Raw genomic sequence first — 25,488 nt, 5'->3', positions numbered from 1 at the left:
AAGGGAAGACCAAGAATAGTTGTTTAACAGTTCTGTCAGAATGGTTGTTACAATGAAAATAATAAGAGTGATATTTAGCCTATAAATATAATGATGATATCAATGATAGCAACACATAATACTAGTAACAGCAATAATAATAATAATAATAATAATAATAATAATAATAATGATAATAATAATAATTGTTGTGGTTGAATAAACTTTAGGTTTACAGATGAGTTAGAAATAAGGGGTGAAAATAGTCGTGTAACCATTATATTTCAGCTGTCAGACTGGTTATTATAACGAATAAGAGAGAAATATTTGTAGATGTAATATTTTTATGATAGCAACAACAGTTAATAATAGTAATACTACTACTACTACTACTACTAATAATAATAATAATAATAATAATAATAATAATACTAACAACAAGAATAGTACTACTACTACTAATACTACTAATTATAATAATGATATTATTATATTTAAATTTGTTACATGATTTATGGAGATAATGTGATCTGATGTATAAATAGTTCCTCAGTATTTGTGGTGATGCTCTGTGAACAAACAGCAGCAGCAGTAGTCAGTCAGCCTGTCTGAGCTGTCGTCGCCTCCCAGTTCTCTCCCCTCCTGACTGAAAGACACGAGGAACCAGTCAGACCAGTCCCCAGCAGACATGGCAGAGGACCGGACCGGCACGACGCCTTTGACGGGTGACGAAGTATCGCCATCGGACCCGGAGTCGCACCAGGACCAGAGGTGTAATATCCCGAAGAGACACGCACGGGTCACGGTGAAGTACAACAGGAAGGAGCTACAGAGGCGGCTGGACCTGGAGAAGTGGATCGACGAGAGCCTGGATCGGCTGTACGCGGGTCAGGTGCGTGTCCGCGGGCAGGAGGGGGCTGCTGAGGCTGCTGGTGTAGTATCATCTAATCAGCAAATAACAGTCATCAGAATAGGTTCAAAGAGTCAGGCAGGAGGTGGCCCATAAGACTGTCACTGAAAAAAGGATAATTCAATCAATCAAATATTGTTTGTGTAGCCCATATTCACAAATCATATTTTGCCTCATAGGGTTTAACAAGGTGCACAATCCTCAGCCCTTAACCCACTAGAGAGAGGACAAACTACAAAACACCCTTCTACCAGGGGAACAACGCAGAGAGCTCCGAGAGCCACATGTGAGGGATCCCTCTCCCAGGAGGAGCAGAGCACATCAACAAAATAACATTTACAAAATTCATGAGAAAAGACAGTGAATTGAAAGTTGTTTGTGCCACAGTGAGATGACAGTGTTGAAGCTGAGGCCTCCTGTGATATATGAGGTGTTTACCGCAGAGCAGAGGTGCTTCTCCTTACAAGGCCTGGGATGGTGCACTCCACAGCTGTCCCCTTCTTCTCTGGGTCCATGTGTCTGTCTTTGGGGGTTTCTGCCTTACATGGACAGTGTGGAACTGAGACGAGTGTGAATGATGAGGAAAAGGGACAAGGAGAAGGTTATGGCGGATGAGAGCAGCATGTATATGTCCCTGGAGGAGGTGGACACTGTGCATGTGGCTGCTGAGGCAGCTGCTGGGGGAGTGGGATCTCTCAGGGGGGAGACATGGGGGAGAAGAGTTCCTTTTTGGACTAAGGAATAAGGCAGCTCTGTGAGAAATAAGGACTAAACAACTTTCATCAGCCAGTGATTTATTCACATCGACCTCTTACTCAAAACATTTATTTTATATGAAGAAGCTAATGGTCTATTTAGAATATATTCCTCATTGTTTTATTAATCTGTCGTTTTTGTTGTACACAAGTACATAAAATAATGACTCAGACTTGCATAATTATTACCTCTGTGAAGGAGGTTAGGCTTTTACCCCTGTCTGTCAAGATTACACAAAATCAAATGGACTATTTTCCACGAATAGTGGATGGATTGGTTGTGGGCCTAACATGAACCCATTCAACTTTCAGTGTGAATCCTCATCGGGGGGCAGATCCAGACATTTTTTTTATCCCTTTTTTTAACATTGCAAGATACAAAGTTTTTCAATATTCCATTAAACTGGATAGTTATGAGTGTGTGCAATTTGTTGCTGATCTAAATAAAAATCAGGATCTGGTGAATTTCAATGTGGTGTCATAAGGGGACTGTTGGGCCTTCAGGGACTCTACTGTGTGCCATACAAGAGTCATGTTGTGAAACTAAAAAGTCCCACCCATTACTGCTCTGTCTTACATGACTCCCCTCATCTCTGTCGGACATTTTCTCTTGTATGAATACCTCATTTCTCATGAATTTGGTAAATGCTGGTATTTTGTCGATGTGCTCTGCTCCACGCACATTCTGTCCGTCCTGGGAGAGGGATCCCTCACATGTGGCTCTCTGAGCTCTCTGCGTTGTTCCCCTGGTAGAAGGGTGTTTTGTAGTTTTGTCCTCTCTCTAGTGGGTTACGGGCTGAGGATTGTGCACCTTGTTAAACCCTATGAGGCAAATTGTGATTTGTGAATATGGGCAATACAAACTAAATTTGATTGATTGAATGATAATTTTTTCAGTTACAATCTTATGGGCCAATGCCTGATTCCACAGGCAGAGCAGTGCAGTGGTGTGGAAGGCTGGGTGAGACTGTCCCTTCACTCAGCTGGGACAATGGCTGTTTGTCCACACATAGCAGGCCCCTGTTACTGTACTGCGTCAACATTGTTGCTATTCAGCCCCCAGAGCCTAACAACACAAATGATTGACATGAAGAGGGGGCAGGCTGAAACCAAAGAGGACATTATTTTTGGTAAATGTATGAGGAAGTACTTTTCTAACCTGCTTACACAGGTTCAGCATGAGACACATGCTTAGTTTCTCTTTGTGCTTTTATTTAGTTATTTATTCATCTTGTCAAGCATCTCTAAGTTTCCGGATATTCACAGGATTTGTGTGACTTTGTGATCTCTGGGGATCTGAATGACTTATAAAGCTGCACTAACCTTCTCAGAGTCTCAGACACATGAGGGCAGCAGAACCAGTGATATTCTTTTTATGTATATCACACATGCCTCCCTGTCAAGACCTGTTTCATGGGCGATGTAAGCACTTGTCTTGTTTCACTTTACTTGTGACTTTATTTAACTCTGTCAGTCTTCACAGTAAATTCAGCTCTGACTAGCTCTCATCACTCTTGGTCTGTGTACCACACAAAACGGTCCCCCAACATCAATCAATCAATCACATTTTATTTGTATAGCCCATATTCACTAATCACAATTTGTCTCGTAGGACTTATGACATGAACTAGTAACAACAATTCTATTGTTACAGGACCTGGCACCTTCATTACCCACAACTCCAACTTGAATATTTGCTTAAATAATATTGAAATATGCTGAAATATACTTGAAACCTATATGATACATTTAACATCTATAATTTTCCATTTCATGTGTCGATGCAGCTCCTGTGGGTTTAAATATTTCAGTTAGTAAAAGTATAACATGCCGCAATAGTCACGTTCTTGAATATGTGGGAATAAATGGGGAAACTTCATGAGGAATTTTTAAAGACTCAAGTGGCAGTGGGGAAATGTGTGTTCAGAGCATCCTTCTTTTATGCTGACGTGTGTGTTGATCTTGTGTTTAATTCAGGAGGGTGACATACCAGAGGAGGTAAACATTGACGAGTTGATCGATCTGCCGAACGTCGAGGACAGAGTGAAAAAGTTACAGGTAAAATGAACCAGGTCATTCAAAAAGTATGAGACGGTGCTGATTGTGTGATGGAAGATCTTCTCAATGATCCAACATTGTTAAATGTTAAGTCTTCAGTCACAGAGATCTAGCATTGGGGTTTTTCAGGTTTCAGCACCAATTTTTGTTCAGAGAGTCACTCAATCATGTTTGAAAGTGTTATTTTATACGGCACTTACTGCTGAAGTGACAATATGTGTTTTATTGTAGAATATTGATAGATAAATATGTATTTGTGTTGCTGATTTCTTTCGTCTCCTTTTTTTGAACAGGAGCTTCTTCAAAAGTGCAGTAACAACACAGAGGTACGTTTCCAAGCCAAGACACAAATGTTTACCTGCATGTATAGTATACACACACAGAGGGGGAAGCTGAAGCTGCAGCACCTGACTCCTCATCACACAGGGTTAGGGTTAGGTTAGCAGGGAGGCTGCTATCTCAGACACTCTGATAAGGTGCATCATTAAAGTATGGGTGCACATTCTGAAGTCTGTTGTAAAACAGCACTCACACACAGGTATGCAGGTTTGGGTAGCAATAGATTACATCATAATTACATAATAATTTCAATAATAAGTTACTATAATCAGCCCAGATCAATTTAATTTGTCAAGGCTTATTAATGTATCATATGTTGGTTAGCTTTATGGCAAGTGCATTTTTTTCATGAGAACCACTGATGTTTATTAATGAGAAATGTGCCTGTAACATGGGGTTTTGTTGACAAGTGCTCCACCCTGTGGCAGGGAAAAAGAACAGATAGTCAGTTGAGCTGTCACCTCAAAAATGGCCTCCGCCCGTCACTTCAGCTTCAGACACATGCAGCACAAGAAGTGCAGTTTTAATAGTTTTAACTGCCATATAAGTAGTTTTCAGTAGCTGACTAGATTCCAAAGTAATGTAACCCACTCTTTCTATATAAACACTGAAACTGTTTGTTCTGTTTCAAAGTTTATTCCAGAGTTTATCAGAAGTAAATGAGGCGTCAGGAAACAGAGTTAATCAACCTAAGTTGGCATCTTAACAGTTTCTGTGCTGAGCATCAAATAACTGTAGCCTTATTTTCACTTCAGATAAACTTTGAATTGTACTTTTGCAGCGTGAGGACTGTGGGTTGTTGGTGAGAAAAGTTTGACTTCAGGAATTTCTGGCCACAGTTTTCAGTCACACTTTAGGCAACAAAACTACTACTTGGTTAGGTTTAGGAAAATATCTTGGTTTGGCTTAAAATAGAAAATAGTGTAAAGTCTCTCTGGCTGAAGGCAAATGTCTCCCTTTACTTACATTGGAAGGCCATTAGAAAATGGATACATTAATATTACAGACAATAAAACTTGTTTCAGTGTTCATATGGGAATATGAGAATTTTTCTAAGACAGACTTGTTCAACTCTGAGCTTGTCCTTTGAGAGAAATCTACATCATGTGACTTAAGTTTGCTCCTAAAGACATGAACAGACGATAAATTAGTGTCAACATGAACGGCCACAGCCAAGACAACGCTTAACTTTATTACCCCAGATGAATGTCTCTCGAAGGAAAACAAAAGCAAGCGATTCCAGGGCGGAACAAATATTTGTCAGTATTTGGCTGATTGTTTTGGCCATTTCTTCTCATACTGTTGACATAACACACCTCATCTGCATGCTGCATTTTTTATCAAGCAAAAAAATCTCACCATGAAACACAGTCAGCACTAATAGATGTGAACCAAAGGGGATGTTTAGAAAGTGTTGTGTGGTGTATACATACACTGATACACTGTGACTTTATTTTGACTGTGTTCATAAGGAATTATGAGCATTTACAACAGTTAGATCACAACACAAAATAGAGTGGGAACTTCCTCTACTGGGCCCTAGGGCCCCCTCCTGGGAGCCAGCTGCTCTCCTAGGCCTTCTTCCATCTATGGACATAATATCACTCAAAGTCCTTCAAAAAAACAGGGTGGAAAATAACTTAACATTACTTCCACATTGTAACTGCTCTGATAACGGCTCTATGAATGTTGCTTTAGACATTTAATCGTGGTTTAATTAGTGATGTAAACAGACAAGAGTGACACAGGGCTTACAGTCAGTGGCCAGTGATACAGATGCTTCCAGATGTTTCCATATAAAGTATTAGCACGAAACTGAAATACCTCCTCGGAAAATGTCCATGTGCCTCCTCTGCAACAACATGCTTTTTTTAAAAAAAAACACAGCTTCTTCATTTCTATAGAAATTTACCTTGTGTTTAATGGTCAAAATTCTCCATTCATACATATGTTATAAAAGCCATAGATGCGTTGGAGCATGTCCACATCTAACATGCATATTGCAGAAACCGTCAATCTACAGTATTGTATCATGTTTATGAAAGCCTTTGCCAGTTGTTTATTCAGTAACGTTTAGTAAGTACAAACTGAACTGTCTTAGTTGAAGTTAAAGAATATATTTAAATTGAAGCTAAACTCCAGAGGATAATCTGTAGATGTGTTGAATTGAGACTGGTGGTGAAAGAGAAGAAAGAGAGAAAAAAGGCATCATTGGCCAAAACTGTTAAAAATAATTTCCTAAATAAGCCAGGCTCGGCCTCTTCCTTCATTTCTGTCAGACATTTTCTTCTGTATAGATATTTTAAACATTAATACAACTCAATACAACATTTATGTTAGACACAGTTTTTTCTCATGAATGTTGTATTTATCGTTTTTTTGTTGACGTGCTCTGCTCCACGAGGCATCTGTCTGTCCTGAGGTTTCTGTGTTTATTATTTTTTGGCAGTTTTTCCTCACTTTAGTCAGGTGCTAAGCACAGGGGATGTGGCAACTAGTACAGATTTTTAAGCCCTATGAGCCAAATTGTGATTTGTGAATGTGGGCTATACTAATACATTTGGATTTTAGCAAACAATTGCCCATGCAGGAGTAAATAGTTAAGCTTTGTGGGGACTATTTTTAGCGAGTTTCAGCAGGACGGAGATCGACTCAAAATAAACTAGTGTGAGCGTTCATGGTTATAAAGGACTATATCACAATTGTAGGACACACTCAGTGTTTATCTTATTTACTCAACATGAATCGTAGTTATACACAGAGTATCTGCTGAATAGGCTTATTGGAAAGCTGTTGCCTCTGCTCCCTGTGACACTTGTGATCTTCTGCAGACTTTCATCCAGGAGCTGGTGGGAAAGCTGGAGGGCGTTCAGAAGCAGGACGAGCTGCAGAGCGAAGGCATCGAGCATCCGGTCATCTGTCACAGCCACTACCGCCACGAGCCCTACCACTTCAACAACTCACAGCAAGACTACCACCAAACTCGAGGCCAAAACCAGACCCTCTGACAAGACCCCGACCAAAACACACACAGATGAGAAGATCAATACCACCAATAAAGGTCCCCTGAGGAGATTAGCAGCACTATGTCCCATTGTGTTTACGTGCAGATCCCCGTTTTGTTATTGTGCATGCAAGTAATGTACTCACTGGTCTTCTAGCATCCTCTCATTGATAACACAAATCCAGGATGTTCCCGCTCTCAGCCAAGCAATAGTCTGGCCCATACATCTAGTAAACCCACAGGTGGCAGTTCTTACTCTTCATTGTTGTGAGGATTGAACAATTAGTGAACTTGGAGCTGCAGTTTTCTTTCCTCTCTCCAGACCTCTCGTCAGTCCTTATGCTAAGCTAACTGCAGCCTTATATTTAATGAACAGATATTCGAGCAGTATCAACCTTTTCATTAAAGTCTTGGTAAGAAAGCAGATGTAACAATTCCTTTAAGCATTTATTTAAAAAACAGATTGCACATTTCCCATGTGTGGATAATAAGTCAGTAATCATACAGGAAGAAAAATATCAATTATTCACATCATACATCTCTCCTCTGACAGTATTTCCCTGAAGACCAGGATTTATTTCCAGCACTGAAACATGCGACTCACACGTTTACTCGACTGAGAGTAGATGAAGGGACGAGGGATCGAAAAAGAGAATGTACAGCTCTTCTTTTTCACATAACCTCCTGATACATATTTAACATCACGCATCATTTTATATCACTGTATGTAACAATGTAACACTGAGCTGCACTGTGGCACACTAACAGTATGTTCCACCTTCCACTGAACACACGTTACACAACTTTAACACAGCTCAATTAGATGCATATATGACTTATGTTAAATTATAAAAGTTATTTATTGTCGTGTTACAGGAAAGAGACATGGATTCTACTTATACATCTACTTTACAGTAAAATGTAACACTGGCAGTAATCCTGTTTACACTGTAGTTTTTAATGATACTTTACTGTCATTCAATTGACTGGAGTTATTACTTCATTTTCAGTTTTTCACTTAACTTTGATTCTGTAAAGAGCTTTGAGTTTCTAATTAAACCATTTCTTTCACTATGGGTGTGTTTTTTTTCTTGCTGTATTCTACTTCTGTGAATAATATTTGTGGGTTGTCACAGTTTGGCAGACTATATACCAGTTTGGCAGACTATATACCAGTTTGGCAGACTATATACCAGTTTGGCAGACTATATACCAGAAATACCAGTTTAGTAAGTACAGCTGTATAATTCCTCCTCAAGACTAATGACATACATACATTTGTTTCGCACATTATTCCTCTCTATACTCAAGCATACTCGAAGAACGTATATATATATATATATATATATATACATTTACATTCTTGTTGACGGTATAAATATATGGGACCTTGTTCGTATATACTTATACAGTGAATGGTAAATATTTAAAGTGATACTCATCTGTGGAGGTCCCATGAAATCTTAATATGTGAATTAAATATAAGGGCTGCTGTGACTCAGGAGATAGAGCGGGTTGTCCACTAACCAGAAGGTTGGCGGTTTGATCCCTGGCTGCTCCAGTCTGCTTTCTGAAGTGTCCTTGGGCAAGTTACCGAACCTGAAATAGCTCCTGAATGAATGGTGTGTGATAGAAAGTCGCAGCATATACAGGTGCATATCAATAAATTAGAATATTATGGAAAAGTTTGTTTATTTCGATAATTCAATTCAAAAAGTGAAACCCATATATTATATAGATTCATTACACACAGAGTGAAATATTTCAAGCATTTATTTCTTTTAATTTTGATGATTCTGGCTTACAGCTAATGAAAACCCAAAATTCTGTATCTCAGAAAATTTGAATATTGTGAAAAAGTTCAATATTGTAGACTCACGATGTCCCACTCTAATCAGCTAATTAACTCAAAACACCTGCAAAGGTTTCCTGAGCCTTTAAATGGTCTCTAAGGCTGCTTCAGTAGGATACACAATCATGGGGAAGACTGCTGACTTGACAGTTGTCCAGAAGACAGTCACTGACACCCTCCACAAGGAGGGTAAGCCACAAAAGGTCATTGCTAAAGACACTGGCTGTTCACAGAGTGCTGTATCCAAGCATATTCATAGAAAGTTGAGTGGAAGGCAAAAGTGTGGTAGAAAAAGGTGCTCAAGCAACAGGGATAACCGCAGCCTTGAGAGGATTGTGAAGCAACGGCCATTCAAGAATTTGGGGGAGATTCACAAGGAGTGGACGGAGGCTGGAGTCAGTGCATCAAGAGCCACCACGCACAGACGTATCCAGGACATGGGCTACAACTGTCACATTCCTCGTGTCAAGCCACTCCTCGTGTCAAGCCACTCCCGAACCAGAGACAACGTCAGAAGCGTCTTACCTGGGCTAAGGAGAAATAGGACTGGACTGTTGCTCAGTGGTCCAAAGTCCTCTTTTCAGATGAAAGTAAATTTTGCATTTCATTTGGAAATCAAGGTCCCAGAGTCTGGAGGAAGAGTGGAGGGGCACAGAATCCAAGTTGCTTGAAGTCCAGTGTGAAGTTTCCAGTCAGTGATGATTTGGGGAGCCATGTCTTCTGCTGGTGTTGGTCCACTGTGTTTTATCAAGTCCAAAGTCAACGCAGCCGTCTACCAGGACATTTTAGAGCACTTCATGCTTCCCTCCGCTGACAAGATTTATGGAGATGCTGATTTCATTTTCCAGCAGGACTTGGCACCTGCCCACACTGCCAAAAGTACCAATACCTGGTTTAATGGCCATGGTATCACCATGCTTGATTGGCCAGCAAAATCGCCTGACCTGAACCCCATAGAGAATCTATGGGGTATTGTCAAGAGGAAGATGAGAGACACCAGACCCAACAATGCAGACGAGCTGAAGGCCGCTATCAAAGTAACCTGGGCTTCCATAACACCTCAGCAGTGCCACAGGCTGATCGCCTCCATGCCACGCCGCATTGATGCAGTAATTCATGCAAAAGGAGCTCCGACCAAGCATTGATTGCATATATATATGAACATACTTTCAGTAGGCTGACATTTCTGTATTAAAAATCGTTCGTTTTATTGGTCTTATGTAATATTCAAATTTTCTGAGATACTGAATTTTGGGTTTTCATTAGCTGTAAGCCATAATCATCAAAATTAAAAGAAATAAACGCTTGAAATATTTCACTCTGTGTGTAATGAATCTATATAATGAGTTTCACTTTTTGAATTGAGTTATCGAAATAAATGAACTTTTCCATGATATTCTAATTTATTGAGATGCACCTGTAGTAGCACTGTATGGGTGAATGTGACTTGTGGTGTAAAGAGCGATCTATAAGCACCATAGAAATACAGACCATTTAACCACATACATGTTTCTGTTTTTCTTACCCTTAAAACCATCTGCAGCTAAATCTAAAGATAAAAAAAAAAATGTAATAAATTGAACTTATTTTAAACGTTAGAAAGAAAAAAATATTGTGTTACTATAAGTTTGACACATTTAAGTCCAACATTGTTCTCAGCACACATGTATAAAAATGCAGGTTAAGAACCATAGGGAAATAGGACGTGATATTCAAGGGGTGGAACTGAGGGCCGGTGAGTTTACAGAAGCTTGATGACTGAATGAGACACACAGCACATGATGCATAGATATTTAATGAGTTAACCGATTCATTCATTGGTAACTGTCCAATGAGGTCATGTCTGTACTAGACTTTATATCCTGTCCTACCCCAAAGTGTACACTGTGTGGCAGTAGGGAGCCACAATGAGCACAGAACATTTGAGGTGTCCCACCTTGTTGACATGTTGCTTTGCTTGGTTACTTTTTTAAGTGCAACACACACACACACACACACTCACACACACGCATACACTCACACACACGCACACACACACGCACACACACACACACACACACACACACACACACACACACACGCACGCACGCACGCACGCACACACACACACACACGCACGCACGCACACACACACTCACACACACACGCACGCACGCACGCACACACTCACACACACACACACACACACACACATGCAAACACACGCACGCACGCACGCACGCACGCACGCACGCACGCACACACACACACACACACACATACAGCATATATCCTTCAACTGTTTCATCTTACAGCTCTGGTCTTTGTGTGACATTAGAGCCGTGCCGTGGCTGCAGTGACCTTGAAGCTGCATTTGACCAAAGACAATGTGGCAGCGGCAGAGTGTTGATTCTCACTTCAGTTCAGATCTGTCCACTTAAGGTCTTCCTCTGAGGAAGAATACTCTGCAGATGGTGTATGAATGGAATTTGGACTCAAGGCCGTTGACGCTGAATCATCCTCATTCTGTGCTTCAATATACTAGAAATCAGTCAGGGCACGCACACACACGTACAAGATCACATGCACGCAAACACACAAGTGTGTAGAGCTAAAAATCATAAAGCACTGCAGAGGAATGCTCTGTCCAACTCTATCTTCCTCCGCTGTACAGTTAATGTAATTACTGTAATTAGAAAGGTCCCTGGGGTGCGGGTGTAGGGGTGGGGACAGAGGGTCTTTGGCTTAGGAGGGGGGCGAAAGGACGGGACGGGCCTTTCCTCAGGAAAACATATCACCTTCCACCACAATAGGGCCCGTCAGGAAACCACAGGCAGCCACATTGCTCTCTTGAGCCACCGAGTACTTTCAGACACGCTCTCACACTTGTCAGTCGCACACACACATCCACACACTTCACAGCCTGGCAGCACGCACAGCCACACACTCCAGGATGAGATTGTACTAAAACACTGCAAAGCCATCATACCAGGTAGGTCCTCATCCTCTGTACTCACAGACCTGATTCCTATCAGTGTCCATATTGTTGTGTTTCTCTGTTGAGGTTTTACTAGTTGTTGCCTAATCAATGATAGCTGCTCATCCTTTTGTGTTGTTGACATACTGAAGGTTGGAAACTGGCACTTACTCTGGTATGGAATGTATAAAAAACCTGATTGTCTTGTGTGATGACTCTCTCTGCCTTTTGTGATATTGTAGTGACGGAGGCTCTAATCTAGACTTAAGTTCACAGCAGAACAGATACAACTATTGCATATCCATCAAAATCCTTTATTAATATCTGAGGTCTTCATTTCACCTTTTGTTTTCACAAGACAGTTTTCCTTTCGAGGCTTTAAACCTCTTTACAAGTGTTTGCCTGGCCCCCACCTCTGGGAGAGGCCAATAAACAGTAGATAGGTAGAGGAATAGGTAGGTTATGAAATTGTTTCAGCATCACATACGATGTTTGAAGACTATGTTCAGACATTAAAAAATAAAATTAAACATGCATGATACCAGAGCAAATTGCACAAAAGCTGACCAAATGGATCTCGATAGAGTTTATGTTCTCTTTATGACCCAAAGACATTAATTACAGCCATGATTTCAGCATAGAAGTCAGCTTGAGATCCGATAATTGTAACTTTATGTTCACAAGAAAAAATGTCTACAGATGATATTGATTTCATAATAGAGTTTCCAGGTGTACGTGTATAACTGAAGTGCTGAGAGGTGAGCAACTTGGACAGAGATTGTGTGATAACAACAGTGGAAAGTGTTTGAGACACAGGGGCTGTGGTTCAGGAGATAGAGCGTCCACTAATCAGAGTGTCGCTGGTTTGATCCCTGGCTCCTCCATGGTGAGTGCCGAAGTGTCCTTGGGCAAGACACTGAACCCCAAATATGCAGCTTTGCTGGCAGTGTGTGAGTGATGTGTGATAAAGTGCCGCATTTAGATGAACTGTATTAATGTGTGTTTGGGTGAATGACACGACTGTACTGTATAGTGCTTTGAGTGGTCATCAAAACTAGAAAAGCTATATAAATACAAACCATATACTGATGGCTTATTTTAATGCTTCTGCTTTGGGGGAAAAAAGTGTCAAACAGCAATGTTGGAGTTTGTTAAAACAATACTAACATCACCCTTCTGTACGCTGAAACAGTGTGAAAAGATTTCTTCCAAATTAGATGTCATTGGATACAAGAGAGAAAAAGAAACATTCAAAGTTTGCAGTTGCAGTTAAAGCTTATGCGGCTTCAGCCCCTGAGTTATCCAAATATTCTGGTTATCTCCCTAGGTTACAGTGTTTTTTAATAAAAAAATCCCATAAAATATTATGTTTCCACAGACAGAGTTTCCTTGCTGAGCTGAATAGGAAGGATAGTGACACAAAGATGGAATTTTATAATATGACTCACTTTTGAAAATATCGAATTAATTTGCGTAACTTTGCTGAAGCCTGAACTTTAAGAATTACACAGAACAAGGGCTCCACCTCCTGTATCAGCCCCACCTGATGTGACACTGTAAACCCAATGTTACAGGTCAATAACAATATAATTTTGATGTAATTCAGTTTTATTTCATTACTGTGCACTAAAAACAACAGGCTGGTTTGACAGCCTCCAGTAAATAAACCAACATACCAACCTCTTTTACATTGTGTCTTCAACTTAATAACAACATGACCAATTATCCTTTTTGACTAAAAACAGAAATCAGTACAGTGTTCTGACAAAAAGAGAAACTCAATATGACAGAAAAGACATGATTTAGTTTTATATTAGACTGATTCTCTAAACTCGCAGCAGAAAATAAAATCAATACATTTCAACCAAGGGACCAGATCTTTATTACATTTAAGCAAAAGGTCTGAATGATAAATAAAAGAGATAAATCAGAAAACTGTCTAAAATAGTCCCATCACAGTGAATCCTATACTGTATACACTCCTGTCAATCATATGTTGGTTAGTCTCAACAAGCTGCAGGTCAACCTTTCCTGACCAGGTCCACATGAGTGTTTGTTGATGAGTGCTGTTATATTTATGTAAGGCCGCAGTGCCGCACACGTAGATGCAGCAATATTATGAATACATATTTCCTATTTGCTTATTGAAGAGCATCACATAACCAGCATGTGAAAGGATGTTTTTGATTCTGCTTATATAAACTGTCTGGTGACTGACACACAGTTTCCCACGTTTCATGATTTGATTTTTCAGTCACAAAACTTAGTGTTTTCTCAAGACAATAGAATATAAATATCCTTGTTATTACTTCTCAATATTGAATAACTATCAATATTGAAGTAGACTGCTACAAGTCATGTTTTATCCCAATTAGAAATGAAGCACCAGATAGTGTCAAATATGTAGAAATTTCAAATACACTAAATCATATTAAAGTTAATGAGACAATCACATTTTCACTTGTTTGATCTGTTCTGGGAGACTCATTCATAATAAATGATTGTGCTACATAAAGCATAATCCTTTCTGCCATTCTGAGACTCACACATTGTTCCTGTCTTTCAGTTTTTCAAGAATCTAATTTGCAACCATGCCCATTCTGAAGAAGCTCCCGGGAAGGTCCAAGAGCTGCCACGAGTTCCCCAGAGTGAACGGTGAACTGATTCTGCCTCGGCTGGACTTAGACCTCAGGGAACTCAATGATCTGAAGGATCTGAATGACCTGAAGGATCTGAACAAAAACCTGAACCCCTTTGAGGACGTGGACCTGGATGAGGATGCGAGGAATGGAGGTGACATGGGTCTTATCATGGGGAAGGTCACGGGAAACCACCAGCTCAGGACCTCCCGTGATGGAGAAGAGGAGGAGAATGAGTTGAACTCAGAGAGGCACGGGGCAGGGAACCCGAAAGGGAAACCTCTCAGGGGGACCCTGGAGCGGATCTGTGGAGTGTCACCCCTCAAAACCCTTGGAAAACTGGGGAAGGGGCTCCGCATATCGGGACGCAACGTGTGGGGGAACAACTACCCACACTACAGCCCTGGAGACTCGAATACACTCCCGCCAGAGAGGGAGAAAAAGAAAGGGCTGCGCAGAGGCTCAGAGGGAATTATGACCCTACTCCGGTAAGCAGGGGTGGGGAGGAAGGAGACTAAATGAATCTAATTGAATCTCTATTTGGATTTCTAATATGAAGAGTAAAAGGTTTTGTTGAAATGCTTCAGGTATTGTGGAGTACAAGAAGGAAAGGGGAGTTTTTTTAAAGTAAGATATCTTTGGTTAATGTAGTGTATAATGTTTACCCCTACCGTATAAATATACATCACATGATGTGTAAACCCAATGAACCACATGATTTTTTAGATTTAAAAGAGAAAGGATTCAGTGTGTTTTTATTAAAAGGAGAGTGGCACCATTTGATGGATGCAACAAGCCCTCCATAAATTAAGCAAAACTAAATTTGGATTGAGTTTGTATTAAAGATAACATTGATATCTTCTTTATTCAAAACACATTTTCAGGTATTAAAAGCAAATAACATTCCATAACATTAACAGGGGTCAAATTAATTCAAAGGATTCCCTAGAAAAAAAACTGTGACAAATCAGAGTCAAGGCCTTTTGAACAGCTGAGTTCTCAGAGAGATTAGTCTCTGAATCCTGGAGATGACACAGAAAAATGGCAAATCACGTTACCTTTGCTTGTCAGTAATAGCACTGCATATAGTGTGTTTATTTTATGTGGAGTTATGCAATGTGCCATAACAACCTGCTGATCTACGGAACCTCCTTTGTTTTCCAGTGACATGTGTACTTGCTTACTGAATTGAGCTATTTTTAACAGAGGCAGTCAGGGCTGATGTGTGATTGTAGCTGCTACTGGGCACGCACACTACAATACAAACCCCAAGTCTCCTTAATACCATTCATGCTGTGTACTGTACTGCATACAATCAATGTGAGTCATATTCAAGCCCTTGCAGCCACAGTCATTCACGTTCTTTGCTGCTGCTGTGGATGTTGTGCAGCTTCACAGGTCGACGTAAGGAGGAGCGCAGAGAGAGCCTGCCCTGTGGGGACCTGAGCACAGACATCGAGGCGGAGGCTTCCAGGCGGCCCTCCTTCCTCAGGATGGTCAATTTGGGCAAGCTGAAGAGGGAATCCATGTCAGACAAGGCCTCCCAAGAGGACGAGGAGGAAACGATGGAGGAGGAGCCGGTGGTTAAAACCAGAGAGCCCCTCTCAGGTAATAAAACCCTGATCACATACGTCTACATACATATTAAGACCTCAGAGAATCATTTTTTATGAGTAGCTTCCCTCATATTTGAGAAACTTTTCTCTACCTGGTTTAGTCTAAGTTGTACTTGACAATCCGAGTAAACTCTCTGATGAGTTTGAGAGGTCCCCAGATCCCAGAGTCACTGGGTTCAATCACCAGCAGACTGTGAAATCAGGAAATGAGCACACTTCCTCCTATTCCAGGTTCCTCTAGATAGATGTTCAACCAGGCTACTGTTCACGGACTCCACAGGGAGCCTCTCTCTGAATAGAACAGTGTGCAGAATGAGCAACAAATAACCCAATTTGTCAGTCAGGCACACGCGCAGCTACTTAATAATGATGAATGAACACAGTTGGGATGTTTGGTTAATCCTGCATTTTCTGAAGATTGCAAATAAACAGATTTATTTTCCTCTTCTTGGTCTCCACAGTGCTGGAGATCCTACAGTTGGTCAACCACAGGGACCTTCTACTGGCCGACACACACATGCAGGAGTTGGAGCGAGAGTGTGAGCTGCTGTCTCTTCTGCCGACCCCATCTACTCCCACCCTTACTCCCACGCTATGTCCCAGCAATCCCCTCAGCATGATCCCCTTCTCATCCTCATCCATCGATGACTCCCTCAGCTCCAACGCAACGCTGGACTCGAGCCGGCGGAAGGTGAAAGACGTGGAGCTCCTGTATGAGGCCCTGCAGAGGGAAATGTGGGACGTAGTGCGGGAGTCCCTCCGCCAGCCCAGCGCTGGTCCAAACCTTGGGCTTGTGGTGCTGGTGATTCAACAGGAGGAGCATGCGGATGCTACGTGGGCTCTAAGAGGGGAGACAAAGCCTGAGCAAGACACCCCTCAGATCCACACCAGCCAGCGTCCCCGGCGATTGAAGATGAAGTGGAGACAGGCTGTGGCGGAGGCTGCAGACTGGAGCCTGCCGCATCAGGTGGATACGCAGGCAGGACAACTGGCCTCGTACCTGGAGCGTCTGAGGAGCAGAATGGTGGATGACCTTGATGCAGCGAGGAGGAATGCAGTGTCCATCTACCCAGAGGAGTTTTCTGCCTTCCAGGTGTACTTGGAGAGCTACCATCGAGCTGTGGCCAAACGTCTTCGCACTATCACCAGTGGGCCGCTGCAGATAACAGATGTCTACTCCCTGCTGGACTGGTTCTACAACATCTACAACAGGTAGGGTACCTAATTAGTCAGTGAACCTGGGTGCTCCCATGAAATAATAGCCAGAAAGCTGAAGTACTAAGTAATATTTCACCGCTTTCCACCAGGGATGTCTTAGGAACCATTGGCACAACCACACCTATCAACTACAGCCCTCTGGAAGCAATTCTGCCCCAAGACACAGTGGACAGACTGGAGCAGGACTGTATCAGTATTGTCAGGGTATGACATCTTGGTTTTGCTTCTCTGTTTCTTGGAAAATCTGAGCAACTGAGAGGTTTTAATTTTCTTGCTGTGATTTTCAGGACAAGGTGACAACAGAGCTTATTCAGGTTCTGGATGAAGAGGAGCGGCGATGGGCCCAGACTCTGCACATAGAGGAGTATCAGTCACACCTTGCACGCTCTGTCATCCAGGTACATCGTCATATGCCATTTTTGCTGTGAAAAGAAATCTTGGAATGATTTTAATAATTTTTCTAAGACACTGCTTTCTTATCAATTTCAGAGGCTAAAAGTGGATTTGGACAGATCCACATCTGTGAACCAGTTTCTTGGGGCAAGAGTGGCTCGCTGTAGTCTGACTGGATTGGCTGACTTCCTCTACAAGTGAGTACATGCGAACAAAAAGTATCAAATCAGAGAAACATTCAACCAAAGACTGAGAGTTAAGTTATAACTCAACTTTGTGAAAGTAGCAAACATGATTTAACTTGCATGATTTTCAGATGGCAAAAACTAAATAAACTTCACCAGGTATATAGTAGAGTAATAATGATAATGGAATAGTATTCTCTATTTTGTCAACACAGAACTTCATTTTTTTTATACTATAGATCACAAGATTTTGTAACGGAGAACAACATGCAGGGATACAAGGACCAGCACTAGGCTGGTTTAAGTCATACTTGAGGATTACAATGTGTTCACGTCTATGACATACAAAAGTTAGTCATGGAGTTCCACAAGGTTATGTAATGGGGCCGTTACTTTTAACTTTATATATGGTTCCTTTCTGCAATATTATCAGACCTAATTATATAAAGTGCCTTGATTTGTGGCGCTATACAGATAAAATTGAATTGAATTGATTGAGCTTGAATTTTTGTATATAGCCTGAGGATATCTTGATTGCCACAGTGTATTTAAAGGACAGGATAATTATTGTTTTGTGTTAACATTTTCATACAACCTGCTTGTGTTAGTTTCCACAGGAAGGTGGAGATGTTTCATGACACTCAGGCGGAATTTGGAGACCGAGGGGACGGATATGTTTCCAGGACCATAGCTCTAGTCAACTGCTGCCCTCCTCTCAGGTAGACAAACAATTATAAAAAAATATTTTTCAATAGATGTAATTTTATTCTTTGGTGCGGGGAGCACCACAGTAGCTGAACCCACTGCTTCATACCTCCTTTATGTTCTCCAGATCATTTGTGGAGCGCTGCAGGCAGTGTGACCCACAGGGCGGCGAGGAGTCAGCGCAGAGAGCCAACTCGTCTCTGGACAGGATCATCAACCAGTCAGTGAGGGTGCTGACTGATCGACTGTTTGAGCACATCAGGGTCAGTAAGACATGATCAAGTCTCATCTCAGTCCGTAAAGCTTGTTTCCCTTTAACTAGACCCCCATGACTGTGCAGATAATTTCTATTGTCACCTTTTCCTGTACCGATGCGTGTTAGACTAGCAGACAGCAGACTGCTCAGTGGTCCCCTAACATTTTATTCAGTTGTGTATTTGCATAGTGAGATATATTTTCATATTAATAAATGAGTATGTCAGCCTTTGTTACTCTATATCAGGGCAAGTGAAGAAATCTACGAATCTTTTACTCAAGTAAAAGTAGCAATTCCACAGTGTGTAGCTAAATATAATTCATTATAAGTGATACAAAAAAGAGTATAGAGAAATATAGAGAAATTGTACAGATGGATGATGTTCGTGTTTTATTGATGCATATTTGATATTTAATTTATAAAATTGAACGATTAAAAACTAAATTGCAGCTTGAAACTGCTAACATAATATTTATCGGAAAATGTCACCATATTTTACCAGAAAGTCATATGTTTTATATGCAAAACTTAAGTTTGACAAATAACTAGTATCTGCAGTAAATTTAGTGCAGTAAAAAGTATAATATTTTCCCCTGAAAATGTAGTGGGGCACAAGTGTATAGTGCTGGAACAATACATGTAAGCACAAGTACCTCAAAATTGCACTCGAGTAGAGTACTTCATTATATGTACTTTAATCTAACTAATCAGATCTTGGTCTGTCGTTGCAGCCTTTCTTTGACAAACTGATGAAGAGAAAATGGCTGAATAACACAGAGGCATTTGAAGCCATTGAAGCCAGCATTAAACAACACTTTAAGAAATTCAGACGGATGGACTCTCCACCATATCAGGTAACACCTGTGTGATCACATGATGAAGTTTAACATGTAGACATAAATGCAGTATTTGCTTGAAGGTCATATGTAGCCAGTGAGGGACTAATGTTATGATTGACTGACAGACGCTGGTGGGTGAGGTGCACCGGCGGGTCCTGGTAGAGTATGTCCGAGCCATCATGCGTGGACGGGTAATCTGCACATCCTCCAAGATGAGGAAGAGGATGGCTTTCCGTCTGCAAGATGAGGCCAAACAGCTGAAAGGACTCTTTAAAGATCTGGTGAGTCTGGTCCTCACACGAAACATTATATTTATTATAACTGAATCAGGTGATGCCATAAACCTGACTTGCTCTGCATCCACAACATAAAAAATGATTCCTTTTCGGGGACCCCACCTATGATAAGTGATTCCAAAATGCTGATTGTTCAAAACAGTGAACAGAGCTGGCGAAGGCGAATGCAGAGTGGGGTGGCTGTAAATGGAGCCTGACCCTCAAACTTCCTAGGTCAGGAATAATTCAGACAGTGTTGATACAGGAGTGAGCTCTAAAAAATGGCTGCCGTCATTGAGATGGAGATGGATGTACCAGGCTTACGTTAGCACTTGCCAGGGGGGGGAGGGGGGAAGGTATAAAACAACTTGGCCTGTCAGTGTGGCATTTGCCCCCTTTGTGTGTGTGAGTTCAAACAAGTGTCCGTCACCTCGGCTGACAACAGGAAGCCGCTGTGCTCAGGAGGAACTTCCTGTTCCTGTCAGCTGGCCGGCTTTGATGCGGCTCAGGGATGGCCTTGATGGCCTTTTTCGCGGAGGAGTGAGATGAAGTATCTGTGGAAACTGGGAACTTGGCGTTGGGGGTAGTTTAGTTTTTTTAATGGCTGTCCGAAATAGACGTTATTTTTAGTGAATGCCAAGTCAAAGAATTCTGCTTTCTTTTTCCTGAGTGTTTGACGGAAAAAGAGGACCTGGAAAAACAGAGGTGGAGTTTTGTTATTCTCTCAGGATATCACCTAAATGTTTGGCCTCTCACCTTCGGAGGTATTAATCCGTGTTTCCTCCTCTTCAAAACAGATTTATAATTGGCAGAAGAAGCCATCTGGATAAACAGGGATAACAAATAACAAGTGCAGTGAACTTTACATTTAGTCAGGCAAATTTCCAAAAGGAAGTCAAGTGAAAATATCAATTCCATCATTTCAAAAAATGGTAATAAACTCTTTCACTTTTTTTTAACCTAAGTTTGTTTGTCTTCTCTCTGCTTCAGGATTCAAGCTCATCTTGGTTGGACAGCATCATCTGCCACCTGGCTGACATCATTCTCCTGGAGGACACTCCCTCCATCCAGATGGAGGTGGCTGTCCTGGTGAAAGAGTTTCCAGATATACGGTTAGGCTCTTAAATAAATTAGCAGTGTTGGAATGTTTCTGTTGCAACCAGGAAGTGTCTCTGAACCCCAAAAGGTCATATACTCTTTTATGCTTACGGCTACACATTCAGATTGCTGTTGTTGGCTCGTAGCCAAACCAGAGAAACTGTAAAACTGTGGATGTTTTTTTGTGTGTGTGTCACAATGGATCAAAACAAGGAAAAGGAGCACGGAAACATATCTACATTAACTTTGCTATTTTCGGAGAGGAGCGAGGGTCTGTTTTGAGAATGGATGAGGCTGAGAGGCCTCGGGGAGGATGGGGGAGCGGGGGCTGTTTGTGCACAGATTAAGACTCAGGTGACGGTTGGCAACCTACGGCCGTGTGTGACGCATAGCCCTCTGCGGAGCAGACAGGAAGCTGCTGCCGAGTACTTCCTGTTCCTGCCACCCTGCAGGAGACAGACTGGTGCCACACTTGTAAAAACGCGTGAATCAAAGAGAGAGAGGTGTGGAAGAGAAGAGCAAAACACAGTAGTGCAGACATGGAGACATGCTAACTCACCGCTTGACTCATCCCTTTTGTTTACTTTATGGCATCCCCTGCTGGTATTTTAGGAGATCAGAGGCTGCCGCTCTTCCTTGAGGTTTCTGGGTGCTTCATTTAACTCCAGCACAGTCCATTCATAGACTGTGACTACACCTGGGAATGCATGTCAGTCCTTCCAACCTCCTTCCACTCTTTCCTCCGTATTCAGTCATCTAACCCAGGGCCGTGTCCGTCAAGCTGGAGTGTGACCTTTAGGGTTGCGTCTCAAATACGGTTACTATGATAACAGGAAGTGCAGTTTACATTGTGAAATAAATGGAGGAATCTCTGTCTGTCAGTTTGCTAGAGAAACACTTCGGAAAGGAAATCAACTATGAGCTGCTGTCAAGAAATACAGACTGACAGACAGGCAGACAGGCAGACAGGCAGACAGGAAAACAGGCAGACAGGCAGACAGACAGGCAGGCAGACTTCTCAATTTATGCCTCAAAAAACAAAAAACAAACTCCTTTTGTGCGACTAGCTAAGAAGCCACCTTTTATATAGAGTAAATATATTATAAATAATGGGTTTATCAATGCCTTATGAGTCATTTATTAATGCTTTGTATATTAGTTATAAGCCACAAATAAGAGCTGGCTGAGATTTTTTTTTTCCTATGATATCCTTCCCCTGTGGATCCTAGCACGATTCTTAGTTTCAGTACATGAAACAATTGAAAACATTACTATCAATGTTATCATCCCATCTGCTGACAGATATCCCGAAACACTGGACCTTGAATGTCGTTACAACTTTTTATAAATGGTTCTGATTTGGAAAGGGACACCAAATATTCAGTTCCAGGAACAGATGCTATGACTCAGACAGATGTGACTGTTTCTCATAATCATTTGATGACAGCTAACAGACTGAGATTTCATTAACACTCGTCTACCTCCCTTCCCCTCCTCCTCCTCATATCCTTCCTCTGCACAGGAAGAAGCACGTCTCCACCCTGTTGAACGTACGGGGGATGATGCGGCAGGCGGAGCGCCAGGAGATCCTCAACATCGTCAAAGACTTTGAGTGCAGGAGTGCCCTCATGTGCCGTGACCACGCCCTCTTCTCTGACATCCCCATCACCTCAGAGGTGCACTGCATCAGCTTGGGTCTCCTCCGGCTCGCCATGACCGTCTCCAACTGGTTCTCTGAGCACCGTCTGAGGCGAAACCGCAGGATAAGTGTGAGGAACGCAGCACCTCAACCCTCCGAGAATGTGGAAGACACAAATAAGCTTCACAGAGAAGACTAGCTGTTGGTGTGTTGTGTTAGGAGAGCAGTCACAGATGGGCTGTGACGATTCTGATGAGATGATGAGATGTGCATGCACCTTGACCAAAAACTGTACCAAATATTGTTAACAGCCATTTAAGAAACTTGACCTCAGGTACTGCCTGTACTGTACACGCTCACTTACTTACTGACACTTGTGCATTTTTAATGGAATAGTGAAACGTTATAGCTCATTATCATTTGCAGTTGTTTCATTTTGATCCAAACAAATACAGAAATAAAATAAGTGACATAAAATAACCTCAAAATGTAACCTCTCCACTTCGCCTTTCATTCCTGCAAACTACTGCAGAAACAACTGCTAGCAGATGCAATGCAATATGATGTAGGATGTTTGCTATTTAACGTGTATTTACTCAAACATATATACCCATTCTCTGGTATATAGTACATATGTATGTGAGGAAATAGTGCATGGAAATGTATATGTGTCGAACTGTCACTGTGAATGAAATGGATCTGTTGCTGGAACCATAATAAAAACCCATTGACTGGGTGGATTAAACAGACTCAGCAGCTCTATTATTGGGACTGTTAATACTGTGTTAATACTGTATACTGAGTTTCATCTGAAAAAGAAAAAGGAAACGTGTTTGTCTGCATCTTGTCAAAGCTCTGTCAGGTCTCAGAATGGATTTGTTTTATTGTAGTTCTAACTTTAGGTGTTTTGTCCTTGAACGTGGGCATGTCCGACAATAAGTCTGGAGCTATGTTAAACAATACATACCAAACAGACATGGGCCAGAGGGTCTGACGCAGGACTGATGCTGTCAGTATATATACACACACATACTTTATGCCTTTGTTGTTTATCTTAAGGATACGGAAGCTTTGTTCAGTAAACTTGAGATCCTGAAATATCGGGCTCCACCATGGCTACTACATGGCACTCCAGAGGGGTCACGCACCCCGAGGTCAACAACGGGATGTTTTTCGATAAACAAAGATTTCCTGTTGTCCACTGAGGTGCCAACGGATGCTTTTATTGGAGCCAAGTTTACGTTATGCACTAGGAGGGGACTTCCGCTCTGCTGCTCAGAGTGAAGGTGCAGCAGCCACTGAGCTTTTTCAAGTCCGAGCTGCTCGTGGGCTTCTCAAAACAAAATCCGCCAGCCTCCGCTGGGGCCACTGTACACACTGAGTCTGTGGGTCTATATCGGAAACTATATGACCTGCTGGTCGCTTTGAAATGTCAAAATAACTCAAGAGGTTCGTTGTCACCTACTGGGAATTTTCCACTGGCGGTTGGACCAGCCATGGAGTTGAGTGATTATTTCACTTGAGATATTTCTTGTATCACAAAAAAATCACCATATGGACATGGTAACACAATGTCTTTAGAGTTATAATTTCTTCTTCTTCTTTATTTAAAAATCCAGAATCTATGAATGGTAAATGGTTTGTAATTATATGGTGGTTTTCTGGTCTGGATGACCACTCAAAGTGCTCTACAGTACATGGTTCTTTTTGCCAATCACGCACACATTCATACAAGGCATCTACTTGCAGCACTTTCTCTATCACACATCACTCACTCACTGCCTGGGCAAATATTGATTATTTTCAGGAATCTACTGAACACAAAAGTCTGTGCTTGGTGAAACTCGAACTTGCACAAGTTTCTATTTGGATCAATGAAGGCGACCAAGTTGGGGACGGAGTCATAAATCCTGCCAGTACATCCACCGACATTTAAGGTGAACCCAGATAAACTTTCTGTCTCTGGCACATACATCGCTCTGCACAGTCACATGAAGTCAAAGTAACACAGTTTGGAGTGGAGGGGAACAACTAATGTATTTTTCTCTCATATTTATACTTTCATTTTCAATTTTTTTTCAATTGATGATGAAAATGTACAATTTGGACATTCATCCATCCATCCGTCCATCCATTTATCCATCCTATCAATCCATCCATCTTACCCATCCCTCCATCCATGCACCACTGTGCTCCCACATGCATTATAATGAAAATAGAATAGACAGTTGGACAATATTAAGGATCTGAACATTTTTATGAAATGATAGGATATTCTCTTCTATTATTTTCTATTCTATCAAAATCTTAGTTATATGACCACATTAACTACTTTAACTGTGGTTTTATCTTCTTGACAAAAAAGACTAAAACTTTAGTAGATACTGTACATATTGATTCATTTTTGCATGGGTAGTCATGCTTATTTTTTTAGTGAGAGTAAATTGTGTATATAAGAGATTATATTGCAGATGTGTGTATGTGGACTATTTGTGTCTCATTTTTTCTCCAGATTATTTGAAAGTCATGATGGTCAGTTAGTCAGAGATGAGCTGTCTGTCATGTTCCGTCCTGCAGAGCTTTCCTGTTTTTGACGTTACTGATTTATGGCTAAAAACGATCAGCATGCACTCTTGCCACAACAAGGGAAGGAAACATATATGTGTAAAAAAGAAAAGAAACCCTCTTCAGTATTTCTTCATCTGTTTACCTGGTACCAACAATAGCCCTCAGATATCTTTGACCTGGGAGTGCACCGCGCTCTTGTTTTTA

The 25,488-nt window shown here is 41.4% G+C and overlaps 2 protein-coding genes across 2 annotated transcripts; both read left to right on the top strand.

Annotated features, from left to right (window-relative positions):
• Nucleotides 1–508: 508 nt before the first annotated feature.
• On the top strand, nucleotides 509–8,119 carry ppp1r14aa (protein phosphatase 1, regulatory (inhibitor) subunit 14Aa). The gene is made up of 4 exons (XM_034607399.1): nucleotides 509–871; nucleotides 3,622–3,702; nucleotides 3,996–4,028; nucleotides 6,873–8,119. The coding sequence occupies exons 1-4, from the start codon at nucleotides 668–670 to the stop codon at nucleotides 7,047–7,049; spliced, it is 495 nt and encodes a 164-aa protein (XP_034463290.1). The 5' UTR covers nucleotides 509–667; the 3' UTR covers nucleotides 7,050–8,119.
• A 3,533-nt stretch (nucleotides 8,120–11,652) lies between these two features.
• Nucleotides 11,653–23,458, top strand: exoc3l2a (exocyst complex component 3-like 2a). The gene is made up of 13 exons (XM_034607396.1): nucleotides 11,653–11,868; nucleotides 14,420–14,980; nucleotides 15,883–16,100; nucleotides 16,570–17,320; nucleotides 17,416–17,530; nucleotides 17,614–17,724; nucleotides 17,816–17,916; nucleotides 18,513–18,623; nucleotides 18,737–18,872; nucleotides 19,597–19,719; nucleotides 19,830–19,985; nucleotides 20,970–21,091; nucleotides 22,600–23,458. The coding sequence occupies exons 2-13, from the start codon at nucleotides 14,445–14,447 to the stop codon at nucleotides 22,913–22,915; spliced, it is 2,796 nt and encodes a 931-aa protein (XP_034463287.1). The 5' UTR covers nucleotides 11,653–11,868; nucleotides 14,420–14,444; the 3' UTR covers nucleotides 22,916–23,458.
• Nucleotides 23,459–25,488: the final 2,030 nt, after the last annotated feature.

Source organism: Hippoglossus hippoglossus, chromosome 14, assembly GCF_009819705.1.
Source record: "Hippoglossus hippoglossus isolate fHipHip1 chromosome 14, fHipHip1.pri, whole genome shotgun sequence".
NCBI classification, from domain to species: Eukaryota; Metazoa; Chordata; class Actinopteri; order Pleuronectiformes; family Pleuronectidae; genus Hippoglossus; species Hippoglossus hippoglossus.
The sequence above is the reverse complement of the archived record's forward strand: the minus strand, read 5'-3'. Positions and strand labels throughout refer to the sequence as shown.